A 14,531-nucleotide genomic window follows, 5' to 3' on the forward strand; every position below is an offset into this window, starting at 1 on the left:
AAAAATGATACAAATGAACTTATTTACAAAACAGAAACAGATTCACAGACATAGAAAATAAATTTATGCTTACCAAAGGGGAAAGGGGAGGGTGAGGGATAAATTAGGATTATGGGATTAATAGATACACACTACTATATATAAAATAGATAAACAACAAGTATTTACTGTGTACCACAGGGAACTGTATTCAATATCTTGTAATGACCTATAACAGAATAGAATCTGAAGCTGTACACCTAAAGCTAACTCCATATTGTATATAGTTTAATAAATAAATTTTAAAAAACAGGGCTAAATAGAGAATGCCCTTTGACCCCCAGGCCCTGTCTCATCCCCATCCTTGTGCTGCATGAGGCACCCTACTTACAGTGCCTAGGATGTAAATCTAGTCCTTTGGCTAGAAAGACGTGGTGATATTCCACAAGCTCCATTCCTGCAGGAGCTCCTTTGCCTTGGATTCTGGATTTTGCCCTTTATTCCAAGCCTTTTCAAGGCTTGGAATAATTATCAGCTGAAGAGAAATAACTTGGCCCTCTTTGGGAAAGGACAGCTCTGTTTTCAACACTGTCTTATGCCCTGCCCATCTCAGAACTTAGAACCAAAGTCCCAATCCCTTAGGTTATTGAAATTCTTGGTTAATGCCAGTAAATCACATTGAAAATTCTACAAAAAAAAAGTTCTATACTTTTAGACTTCGAAGAAGTCCATGCCTTGATTTGGTTTTTGTTTGCTTGTTTCCAAAGAGAACATCTTCTTGGTATATTAAGCTATTTTTATTTGTTATAAGTACAGAAGCTTCTTCATGCTGAGCATCTCTTGCAAAAATATTTATTTTTATTATTTATTATTCCACCCTCCTCCCACACACACACAACTATTATCCTGAATGCAGGAACTGAATTCCAAGGTATTTAAAGCAAATATATTCTAGCTCTGAAAATTAGACTGAACATCCACTCAATCACTTCACAAATAAATGAATATAATGGGGAAATGAATAATATGAAGGCTTCGTCTGGAGGATTCATACTAATTGAGAAAAATTGCAGAAAAAGCAATTGATATCACCACTTCAGGCTTCTTCTCAAAGGAAGCAGCACATATAGAAATTACTACTAACTTTTGGTCAGTCTGATTTATTCTCTTAAACACTTGTACCTCATTTTCAACCAAATGAAATATCAAAGTAAGTAATGCCAAATTTTATAACCTTTAATTCTAGGTAATACAATGTCCTGAGGCTTGAAGTGTTCCCTAAACTCAAGCTTAAGTACATTATGGGGGAATTGTTCATTAGTCTATGGTATGTACTCATCTGCCTTTAACTTTCATTTTAAACATTTGTTCTAATTGACAGACTAGATGCCCCAGAAATGCTGAAAAATCTACCAATAGGCAATTGCTTTATACGCCAGTGTGATCATTTGCATTTTGAAACCTTTACTCTCATTAGCTATTGAATATTTCTCTTGCAATTTAACCATGGAGCAAAATTCGACAGTCATTTTGCTGTTTATGACATTTGCCAAAAAAAAGAAAAAGTCTTTTTTACTACTAGTAAAGAGCAATATAATAATAATAGTATTACTTAAGTACTGTTATAACAGTTAGAGTAAACGTTGCCAATAACCTGACTTCTGTTCTTGACTCTGCTGACCAATTTTTGGGGGGACCTTGGGCAAGTCACTGAACTTCTCTGAGACTCAATTTTCTAACCTATGAAGTGGAGCCTCTGGTCAATTACAGGACTGCTGTGTGTATTAGATGTACCACTTCCAAAGCATTTTAGTCTGTGGCTGTGTCCCAGTCTCAGACAAGTCCCACGTTGGTTATCGTGGTGGCATCGTCATCATCACCATCTTCTCCACCCGCATCACTATGACCATCATCATTGTCATTACCAGGATTGGCATTGTAAGCAGTTGCCCAGAAAATATGACTGAAGGATTACTTATGAAACAAGGCATGTAGGTTTCACACTGTATTAATTTCCTAGGGCTGCCCTTAAAAAAGTAGCCAAAACAGAGTGTCTTCAAACAACAGAAATTTATTCTCTCAAGGTTCTAGAAGATGAAAGTCTGGAATCAAGGAGTCAGCAGGGCACACTCCCTCCACAAGCTCTGGAGGAGATTCCTTCTTGCCTCCTCCAGATGCTGCTGGCTCCTGGTGGTCCTTGGCTTGAGGAAACAGAACCCCAATCTCTGCATCTGTCTTCACGGGGCCACCTTCTCTGTGTGTTCAAATCTCCCTTTCCTTTCTCTCATAAAGACACCATAAATCATTCTCAAAAACCCAGAAAGATTTCATCTTGAGATTCTTAACTTTTACGTCGCAAAGACCCTATTTACAAATAAGGTCATATTCTGAGGTTCTGGGTGGACATGATTGGGGCAGAGAGGGTCATTGCTAACTTCAATAAATGCTCAAGGCTGACTGGGACATGTTTTAGGAAAAATTTTAGGTCTGAATTCAGGATTCGTAGAAAAGAATACCAGGATCATGAGCAAAGCATGGGAAGTGGAAGCATATTTGTTGTGTTCTTGTCATCATTAAACACTCATCTTTGAGGGAAGTGAAACTTAAAGAAGGTTTGTCAGTGCCCAGGGTCACTCAGTGGCAAAACTGCACTAGAAATAAAATTCAGTGTCCTTTCCACTACATAACTGAATCATCTCTGCTCATCTCAACACTCCTCTAGAAATGACTGCAAAAATATAAGACCTTGAAAATTACAGACACTTTAATACTTATGTTGACTTAGTCAGATTAAAACAGTTAAGAACCATTTGGCTGACTTCCATCACACTAAGCTTCCACCTGAGAACAAAATGAAAGCTGGATACAATTTAAAGGAAAAAGTTTTGAAAGCCTTGAAGAGTTGCTGTAGTTGATGTTGGTATAGTTCAAGGGAGACACTACTAGTAACAAAGAAGGATATTTCACGATGGCAAATAGTGATAAAAAAAAGGGCCCATACAATAAGGATACATTAAAAAATCCTAAATTTGTAAGCATCTAATAATATACCTTTAAATATATAAAACAAAAAAGAAAAGATAGAATTAAGAAGACACATAGGCACATCATATGTACAGCTGGAGGTTTTTAATTATGTCTGCTTCTCATGGATATAAAAAGCAGACAAGAAAATCAGTAAGAATATACTGATTTGAACAAGACTAAGAAACTTGGCCTAATTGATAGATAGGACCATTTATTTATATTCATCTATATTCTTTTTCAGATTCTTTTTAATTATAGAACCTATACTTTTATATTAAGAAGCTAGGGGAAAATGCAAATTAAATCCAAAGGAAGTAGAAAGAAGGAAATAATATTTTAAATGTCATAAAATAACTGTACATAAAGAAAATCAACAAATCCCCAACATTTGTTCATCCAAAAAAAAAAAAAACTAATAAAGATTGATAAACTTCTAACAAGAAAAGTGATCAAAAAAAAAAAAAAAAGGAAGAGACACAAATAAACAGTGTCTGGAAAGAAAAATATTCCACAAGCATTAAAAATAAAATGAGGGGATAAAATGAACAATTTTATACCAATATATTTTAAAATGTAAATGAAATGGATAAATGAATTGCAAGACAGGTTATTTAAGCTGATATAAGAATAGAAGATAGGAATAATGCTGTATTAAAGAAACTAAATTTCTAAGAAAAACACTCCCATAGCATACATTTTTAGGCCTAGATGTCTTCACTAATGAATTCTTCCTCGTATTGAAGGCAAGAACTAGCAGCAGTCTACCACAAACTCATTCAGGGATTAGAAATAGAATCTGTTTATCGAGGCCCTCACACACTTGAAACCAAACCTAACAAGGATATTATAAGAAAATTATGGAACCGTCTGTCTCGTAAACAAAGACAGACTCATATACACACCCAGGATACTCAAATCTGGTATAAGGACAGATGAAATGGCCTGCGGGACAGAGCTATGACAATTATTTTCTTCAAGGTTTCTTCAACCTTGTGCTTTTGTGGTTACAAAAAAAAGCAAACTGTCTTGTTTATTGGAAAGAAGGCAGCACAGCAGGAGACGTACCCTTCTGAAGTCACGTATACTTATTAAATTACACCAGGGAAGCAATGTCCTTTTTCAAAATTCATCATAAGACTCTCTACTGGCAGTCCCTGCAGTCCTGTGTCCAAAGGCTGTCTGTGGTGGCTGAGTGACACGAATTAATTAAAAGTGAGAGTCACACGCTGCTGGGTCCAGTCCTGTTTCTGCCATTTTTTTGGCAAGGTGGTGCTGCGAAAGTTACTTTGCCTCTCTGAGCCTTAGTTTCTCAGATCAAATAATGGGTCAGTAATATGTATCTCAAGGTAGTTAAGGGGAATAAACAAGGTATTAGGTGTGACTATGCCTAGCACAAATTCTGTCACATGAAGTTTTATAGGTAAACATAGAGACGTAGGTATGTTCCTGAAGCTGGAGATGCTCTCTCTCTGCATCAATTATTGACATGATTCTTGCCACCTAAAGTCACTGCTGTCTACCTTTTTCTATTTATGAAGAGCAATAAATACATGCCCCTAAAAGATGATCATTTACCGTTGCAGCTCCTTGTAAGGTGTCTGTGCGTACGTCAGATGCGTGCTCGTTAGAATGCATACAGTATGGCTCACAACGGGAGGGTCAGAGAGATGCTGAAGGGACCGTTTTGGGGGTTGGGGATGGGGTTGGGGCAGCAGCTCCCAATAATCAATACAAGTGCTCTAGGTGCTGAGAATCAGAGACAGTCTTGTTTCTGAAGAACTTCCTTGATAAAAGCCCTTTGGGGGTGGATCAGAGTAAAGCAAGTGATGAAAGCAGCTTTGACTCACCGAACCGCACAATATTGTGGAAAAACTGAGTCAGTAGGAACTCTGAGCTTAAACTTCTCCCCTGAAGCCAGAAACCCCTGTGAATCTATGTCTTTACAGTATCTTTGCCAAGAAATTTCCCTGCCTGGAACGTACCTTCCTATCCGTGCTTGGAAAATCGTTACTCATCTTTTCTTCTTCTTTTTTTGTTTTTGGACATCTTTATTGGAGTATAATTGCTTTACTGTGTTGTGTTAGTTTCTGCTGTCGTTACTCATCTTTTAAAAATCACACATTCACTCCATCAGGAACGTTTACGAAGCCCTTAATACGTATCAAGTGTTGCGCTGGGGGCTGGGTGATAATGGGAAACAAAATCAGACCCTGACGACTTCATCCTTATGAGCTCGGCCTCTGCACTGATGTCCCTGTCTTGGTCCTCAAAGCTCGGGGTGCCCACATTATGGCAACAGAGAACAATCTATGTGTTTACATGACTGTTTCCCCAGGCTGTCAGGGAGCTCCCCAAGAGGAAGGCCTAAATCCATTCATCTTTTCTTCCCCAGGGCACACTCGGGGTCTGGCACACAGTGGGCACCCCATAAACCTTTGTTAAATGAATCATCCATTACTTATGAGGCCCTGATACAGTCGAATCTGTTCAATGATTCTGCTAATGAATATGAGAGAAATGAAAACAATTATATTCAGGAAAATTACATATTTTTGAGATATTCTTTGTTTTTTCCTATTTTATTAGATCTTATTAGCAGTCCTAGCAGCTACTTTAAAAATACCTAAAAGCTAATGTCATCGGTTTTCTAAAAAGATGAGCAATATAAATGCAGGGCAAATGATGCCTGATTAGACATTTCTGGTTTAAAATCATGAGAATTGGGGGGAGGGGGAATGGAATGAGCTTCCATTGAATTGAAAATAGCTATGTATGTGAATGACTTAACATTCCAGGGGATCTGTTAGGTTTCCAGACTAAGCAACAATATGCTTCTAGAAATAGAAAGTGGTCGAAGACATTCACAGAATTTGACTTCACAACACGGAGGTCTGGCCCATCCTCCAAGTAGAGACTACATTGCTTATTTTAAAACACTTAATATAGATCTAAAAGTTTCCTGAAGTTCATACAAATGTGCTGACTAGCCTTGAAAAGAAGGAAAAAATGAAAAAAAAATTGTCATTACTGTGTCCAAAAAAGGCAAGAAGTCATTCTTCAAGCGGTGCTAGGCAGACTCTGGAGGCTTGAACAGCATAAATATCAAGGGAACCTTGGAGATAAGAGATACAGTTTTCATCTACTTATTTTGAAATAAGTAAAGTGGTTAGCCTTTATTCATCATGCTAAAAGTTACATACAAAAGGACTGAAGAGTGAAAGCATGAAAGTACCTACTTGGTCTGATGTTTAGATCCTTTCAGATGGGCATGATACTGTTCTATTGAGTTTAGAGAGACACTGCAGATGGTACATCTGTAATTGCGCCTCAGACCTGTGGACGACAGACACACAGACCTGGTTAGCTACATCTTTGTCATCAACCACCTGAACGAATCCTAGATCTCCAAAAGGTCAGGGACAGAGTCTCTTAGAAGCCATCTGGTCTACCCCACCAATAACATTTCAATCCTCCCTTCCAAGAGCCCAGCCGACAGGTTCCTCAGCAGAAGTATGACTGTGAATACTTTGGAAGCCACCTGCCCCATTGTTGGATGACTGAAATTATTAGAACATACTTCTTTGGGGTAAAATGTTTCCAGATACTTCATAACCCAAACAAAGAAGCAATCTATTTTTTCCTTAAGGCAGAGAGACATGTAAGCTGTCATTTCTGCAGTGAAACTTGAGACTCCAGAGAAAAACTCGGTCTCAATTCCTCTTTCACCTCTATTCCAAGGACCGAATCAGAAATTCAAGTTTAGATATCATTCATCTGAGCTCTTCTCCCAAGACCATCTTATAAAATGTAGGATGCTGTCTTAATTTAACCCACATGTAAACTTACTTTCCACCAGAGAGTTGAAAAGAAAGTTATTTATTCTTTATCCATTTCATTCATTCATTAACAGAGTATCAACTTTGGACCTGGCACTAGGGATTCCAAGATGAATAAGATGCTCTTTGTTTCCAAGGAGTTTAGTGAAAACCTTGACTCCTCTGTCGCTCCTCATCTAGAGTCGGATGTGTTTGAAAGAAGCATCAACCAAACAACTTCCACAGCTCATATTCCTGCTCTGTCCCATCAGAGTGGAGAGGAAAAGTAGATTCAGGGTCATGGTCTAAGACTTTGGATTTTAAATCCTGGCTCCAAATATTCCTCGTTGTGTAATGTAGGGGAAGCCACATAATATCCCCCTGGCCTCAGTTTCTTCATCTACAACATGAAGACGAGTCCATCCACAACACAAGGTTTTATAAGAATTAAGTGAATAAGTCTATCCAAATGCTTAGCAACTAAGACTTGTTGTTCTTAATTTTGCTCCAAAATTCCATATCTTCCCATTGTCAAAGCCAGGATAGTAAACAGCTATAGCATTTTTTTTCTCCCTGATGAATGCATAGTATTTTCTTTCTAAGACACAAAAATCATTCTTATTTTCCTAAAAAGAAAATAATGCACAGTGTTGGAAAGAATTTTGCAACCTGCTATCTGGGTGACTTGACACAAATTATTTGACTTCTCTGAACTTCTGTTTCCTCATAGGATTGTGGGAAGGACTGAGTAAGATAAGGCATGTATGAAGGAGCGTCTGGTATACAACAAGTGATAAACATAAACTAGCTGGTATTATGATTGCAAAGAGATATTACAAGGGAATCTTGATTTCCCAATATCTTGGATGAAGCCCCCGGTTGAAGCTCTAAGACACAGATGCTAGCTACACCCCCATGACTAAAGTGGAGTATGAGAGCCCCAGTTCAGGCATCCAACAGAAGTGGTCAAGAGCCATTTTCCACCTAAAGCTGATCCCTCACCACCAGTCTGAAAAAGAGATTGGAGAAGAAAGAAAGAAATAGAGAATTTCTTAAAGGGAGCTCTATCATACTATGAGTTTGACTTAACCCTCTTCCATGTGAGATGGGGGATTCCTTCTCTCTCACCTCGAACCCATGGGAAAAGGATTCAGTGGAATACTCAGAGAGCTTGAGGAATGCCTTATTGTGCTTGGAGCCCAGTGTCCTGGACTCGACAACGCTGACAAGCTCCAAAGTCTGGAGCCTGTGTCTCCTTAGCATCAGCGGAAGGATGCTAGCAGGGTTCAACTGGATATCTAGGGCCTTAAAGTGACCCCAGAGGAGGTACATAGCCTATGGGCTAAGTATCAAGTAATGCTGAGTTCTTGAAAAAGCCATGAAATCACCCCATGAGAAAGAGTCAGGCAGTGTCTATGCGAGTTTTGTATAGGTATCTATCAAATAAACCTTTATGTCCCTCGCCTTTCTAACCTGATACCCTGCATCCCTCAGCCCTGGAGGAACCTGAGGGAGAGATAAAGGAAGGAAAGCAAAAGCCACAGGCAGAGAGGAAGGGAAGAGCCTATGCACCCTTTTCCCATGGCGAATAGGCTGCCCAAGCAGAACCGAGCTAAGGGAGGGGGAAAACTCACTTCCAATAAAGTTTGGAGCTGTTTAAAAATTATTTTTCTACCCTGTGGGAACTAAGAACATCACCTGCCATTTCAGTAGACAAAGGAGTCATCAGCCACTGCAGGCCTCCTGACAATGGGGCTCCCTGAGGGGATTCAGGATGGAGAAAAACAAGATATTGGACCGAGATAGTTAAGATGCATATCAAAGGATCACTTCAGTGAACCCAAGACTCTTGCCATACATAGAAAAGCACTAAAATCATTAACTTGAAATGTTTTGTTCTTATGATTAGCAGTAATCTTGTGATGTTTGAACATATGTTTGTTTTTTTTTTTTTCTCAGCAAAAACTCCTATATATCCTGGCTTCTCCCTTACCTTTTTGGAACACTCCCTTAGAGCTATCTGAAAGGCTGTATCCCAGGCTAAAGTCCTCAGTAAGTTCACTGAATAAAGCATAATTCTCAACCTTGAACCTGTGCAGTTTTTTTCAGTAGATAAAAACTACTGAAAAAAACTTGGATATATCAGTTAATGCCATAGAATTTTGTGTATCTAAGAATGAAAGTAAAGAACTCTTTACTACTTAAAAGTGAGCAAAAATTCATGACACTTACCCTAGTTTTTACCAAGGGGTAGGAAAAAATTAACCCCACAGAGATGGCATGAAAGGGCAGTGGATGGCAAGAATAAAGTTACTTCTAATTACATCCAATGAGTCCTGCTTACTGAATATTGCAGTGTCATCAGAATTGCTCTTATGTAGATAACGTGACAAAGGGCAGAACGTCCTGTGGACTTTCAAATTCCTATAGCCCCATGCATGTTTCTGAGAAACCTGTTAGACATGACAGGATAAGCTGGTTTGGCCAGTGTAAGGACGAACTTATTTTGTTTTAGTTTCAAGTACATGATAATCGGACACTGAGTGACCTAATTCCTCAATTAAGAGTCAATTCAGTTATGGGAAAATAACAATGAGACCACAGGACCTTCTTGGTGAGCAATCTAAGGGACTCAAAATTTTTCCAGGCACAGATCGACAGTTCAGAGACAAAAGAGACAACTCTTGTCTCTCTATTCCCTCAAGCAGTGGCTCCCAAACGTCCCAGTGCATCTTCTGGGGGTGGTGCTCAAATGCAGATTCCCAGGCACAAGATCTGCTGGTTCTGATTCTATAAGCCTTGGATGGGGCCTGGGAACCTACAAGAAGTTTCAGACTTGTAACCCTCACCTCCAACACACATACACACCTACCTTACAGAGTACCGCCCTCTAGTGCCATGGTCCTTTCGTTAACTTGAACTTGTCAGAACAATACTGGGTCTTAAAGAAAAAAGTTACAAAGAAGAGCTGTGCTTCCAAGGCTCTTCCATTTCACTCGCAGGTGTGTGTGACTCAGAAAGATTACCATAGTCCCCAAACCCAGAGGCAATAAGTTATCACAACCTACATGTGAGTTGTTTGAATGCTTATCTGGGGCTGAGCCATTCTCCTCTGTTATGCACAGAATATGAAAGCTAGCTTCAGCCTTCCTACCTCCAGAGTTCTCCATCAGTCATGTCATAATAAATGGTAACCAGTATTTATATGGGTCCTCTTCACACTACAGGCTCATCAAAGGTCTCCTCATAACGAATGGATGTTGAGCATGGCAACAGGCATAAATATTTATTTTTAAAAGTGGGCCTTTTTAAGAGCACCAACAAATCTAAAAACTATTCTGATCTGTTGCTTTTCCATTACAGTTCTGCTCTGCAGCCAAACAGAAGCGTGGGCAGGAAATATTTGGCACATTACTGTGATGCAAACTGCGGGAAGCATAAACTATGAAGGCAGTGCATATAAACAAGAACAAAGGCAGAGAAGGGGCAGAGGAGTCCTCTTCCACACGTGACACAGTGTCCTTGGTGGGAACTTAGGGCTTTATTAATGCTGAGTTGAAATTCTAATGACTTTGGAATTATACAGCTCCTTTTTCCACAGAGAAATAGAGAATCCTATTAAACAAAAACGCTGTTTCTCACTCAATTCATTTTCAATGCAATACCATTTTATGAGTATCCCGAAACGTCTGCAGACGTAAAGGTTATTTCTGCAGGACTGCCAATGTGTGTTCAGAAATATTGCCCCTGCCTGCAAGGACCTGACAATCCAGTTGGAGAGGGAAAATATGTATAGAAACAGCAATGGTGCAAGGTCAATCACAAAAAGTACCACAGTCGGGATGAAGTGGAATGCTAGGGGAATGAGAGGAGGAGATTGTTTCCAACTCAGAGAATCTGGAAAAGTTTCTTGAAGATGCTTCACTTTTGCATTTATATTCCCTAGCACAGTGTGTAAAACAGATGGTCCTGGAGAGTTTAGCAGTGTGACTACTCAATGTGTCTTTTCAATTCTAGCAAAGCTAGACTTCAGATGCCCCTGTAACTTCAGTTGCATCCATTCTACATTAGGGAAACATCACTGTGCCTCTATCATGATGCCAGGTATTTTGCAAAATACCAAGAATGTAGGAGAATATAAAATAAATTTTCATATGGAGCTACTCAGGTAGAAAGACAAGAAGCAAGGAAACAAATAAAAACATTGTGGAAGTATTGCACACGATGTAAAGAGGAAAATGAGACAGTCACAGAGAAGAAGGCTGGTTTTGGATAGCATGGTCAACAGAGGTCTCTGAGAAGCGTGAAATGAAACCAGAGAGATGAGAATTAGCCTGTGATATGAGGAACTGGTTAAAGAGTTGTCCAGGGAGAGAAAAGAGCAAACAGAGAGACGAGCGTGAAGTGGAGTTGGATCGTTTAAGGAAGAAAAAGTGGTGAAACAAGCAAACAAACAAAACAAAACAATCAGAATTCTATATCCAGGAAAAATATCCTTCAAACTTTCAAGTAGAATAAGGACATTTTCAATAAACAAAAACAAAAAAGAACAGTCTGCCAACACACCTGCGCTAGAAAAATGCTTATAAAGTTCTTCAGGTGGAAGGCAAATGACACCAGGTGTAAACTCAGATCTACAGGAAGAAATAAAGAACACCATAAATGATTAATATGTTGGTGTCCTTTTTATTGCTCTAAATTTATTTGAAGATAGAGAGCAATTTAAAGCAAAACTATAACACTGTGCTGTGTATTGTGGTGCTTATACTGTATATAGATGTAAAATATGTGACAACAATAGCCCAAGAATGGGTAGGAGTTTGAGAGCTCATGCTATTGTGTATAAAGTCTACTTAACAAATAATAAATTTACCAATATTAACTCTAAATGACGGTGGTCATTTAAGGATGCGTCCTAACCCCCTAGAAACAAATACGAAGATATAAACCTAAGGAGACTATAGAGAAAATTAAATAGGATAATAAAAAGTATTTGATAACCCAGAAGTGGAAGTTCCTATATGAATATCAGACTAAATAGACTTCAAGACAAGAAATATTTCCAGAGATGAAGAGGATGTCTTGTAATAATACAGGGAGAAACTCATTAGGAGAACCTAGCAATTGTAAATGCAATTTAGCCAATAAAGCATAAAGAACATGAAGCAAAACTGATTGAACTACAGGCAGAAACAGACACCATAATTATAAGAGATTTAACACTCCTCTCTCAGTAAGAACAGAACAGTACGACAAAACAAATAGTATCTAAATGAAACTATCAACCATATTGTACCAACTGATATTTATAGAACAGTACACTCAACAAGTGGCTAATACACAATCTTTTCACATGTATAGAGCAAGTAAACTAAGTTAGGGAATATGCTAAGCCATTGAAAATTCTTACTAAATTTCAAATATTTACATTTCATACAGTGGTTTCTTTGACTATCACTGAAATTAATAAGAAATAAATATTAATAGCATTTATGAAAATACCTAAATACTTCCAAGTGACCTATTATCGAAGGGAAAAATCCAAAGGGAAATTAGAACATATTTTGAACTGAATGATAGTGAAAATACTACATATCAACAAGTTTATATTAATCAGTTTTTAAAGGAAAATATATAGCTTTATATTCAAAAGGATGTAAGGTTTAAAATCAATGGTCAAAGTTTAAATGCTATGAAAGTAGAAAAAGACAAGAAAATGAAAACAAAATCAGGTAGAAGGAAAGAAATAATAAAGAGAAGTCAATGAAATAAAAAACAGAGTACAGAAAAAATAACAAAACCGAAATCCGCTCTTAGAAAGGATTAATGCAAGTATTAACCATTAGAAAGTTTCATGGAGGTTTAAAAAAAAGCAACAAATTACTAAAATAAAAGAATTGCTTCTAAGGCAGATACTACTGACAGTTTTAAATGGAGAATAAGAGAACATTATGAATAATTTTATACCAATAAATTTGACAAAGTATATGAGATGGGCAAATGTCTTTAAGAATTCAACTTACCAAAACTAACACAAGATGAAATAGAAAATTAGGGTAGGTATTATCTATTAATGAACAAACATTAAAGAGTGGCATAGTATCAACTTTACAAACTCTTTTAGCAAATAGATGAGAAAGAAACACTTCTACACTTGTTTTTGAGGTAACGTAACACTAATTGTTTAAAAATATTGATAGAATATAAAAGCAAATAAAATTTCAAGCCAATATCTGTCATGAACATGACAGAAAAATCCTTTAAAAACTAGTAAGAATCACATTATAGATAAAGATATTTCTGTCTGTATGTATACATACAGACATATAACAGTTCCATCATAAACAAGTTTGTTTGTTACAGGAAGTAAGACTGGTTTAACATTTAAAAATCAAATCATATAATTCACTTTGTTAAGACAAAATGAGAAAATAACATAAGCTTAATAGATGCAGAAAAGAGCATTTGACAAATTTCAACATCCATTCATGTTCAAAACTCTCAGCCTACTGGAAAAGAACATCCTTAATTAATAATTAATAATAAAGAGCACCTATCAAAACCTATAGCTAATATTATATTAAGCAGTGAAATACTGAAGTTTCCTAAGACCAGGAAAAAGCCAAGGATGTCTTTCTTATTTATATTCAGCACTGCACTGTAGATTCTAGGCAGTGCAATAGGAAAAGTAAAAGAAGTGAAAGGCTTGCAGATTGGAAATGAAGAAGTAAAACTGTCTTTATTTGTAGAAGATATGATTGTTTATATAGAAGATCCTAAAGGATCTACAAAATAACTACTAGAATAAGTGAATTTAATAAGGTCACAATACAAAAGGCCAACAGAAAAAATTGCATGCTTAAAAGATCTGCAAACCACTGATAAATACATTTGTAAAAATACCATTGTAACAGTATCAGAAATATTTGAAAACACTTAGGGATGAATTTAATAAAAGATGTACAAGACTGAAAACTACAAAACATTGCTGAAAGAAATTAAGAGGAACCTAAATAGATACAGAGATATATACACCATACTCATCAACTAAAAGAATCAATACTTTTAAGATATCAGTTCTCCTATAGATTCAATGAAAACTCAATCAAAATTCCAACAGTCTCTTCCAGAGGGTTTCACTGGAGAATTCTATCAAACACTAAAGGATTACAGAGATAAGTGGATTCTAAAATTTATGTGGAAATCAAAGTATCTAAAATAATTTTGCAAAAGAAAAAAGTTTGAGGACTCACACTTGAGGATTTCAAGATTTGCTTATAAAAGTCCATCAATCACAATAGTGTTACATAAGCATAAGAATGGACAAAATGCATCAGAGGAACAGAATAGAGAGCCCAGAACTAGACCACACCCAAAGAATCAATTGATTTTTTTCACTTTCATTGAGATACAATTGACATACCGCTCTGTGTAAGTTTAAGTTTAAGGTATACCCTGTAATGACTTGACATACGTATACTGCTACATGATTATCACGATAAGTTTAGTTAATATCTATTATCTCACACAGATTAAAAAAAAGAAAAATAATCATCTTTGCTATGAAAAATTTTAAGATCTACTCTTAGCAACTTTCAAATATATCATACAGCCGTGTTAACTACGGCCAGTGTGTTGTACATTACATCCCCAGTATTATTTATCTAATAACTGGAATTTTGTACCTTTTGACCACTTTCATTGATTTTT

The 14,531-nt window shown here is 37.1% G+C and overlaps 1 protein-coding gene across 1 annotated transcript in view; it reads right to left on the reverse strand.

The window, feature by feature from the left end:
• Nucleotides 1–6,238: 6,238 nt before the first annotated feature.
• ZMAT4 (zinc finger matrin-type 4) overlaps nucleotides 6,239–14,531 on the reverse strand; it is a gene marked incomplete at both ends in the record, with an annotated part of 213,751 nt that continues 205,458 nt past the window's right edge. Inside the window, one exon of the mRNA XM_082863723.1 lies at nucleotides 6,239–6,339. Within this exon, the coding sequence (XP_082719849.1) occupies nucleotides 6,239–6,339 (101 nt within the window). The remainder of the gene's footprint in view (nucleotides 6,340–14,531) is intronic.

This window comes from Leucopleurus acutus, assembly GCF_964270905.1.
Source record: "Leucopleurus acutus genome assembly, chromosome: 21".
Lineage (NCBI taxonomy): Eukaryota > Metazoa > Chordata > Mammalia > Artiodactyla > Delphinidae > Leucopleurus > Leucopleurus acutus.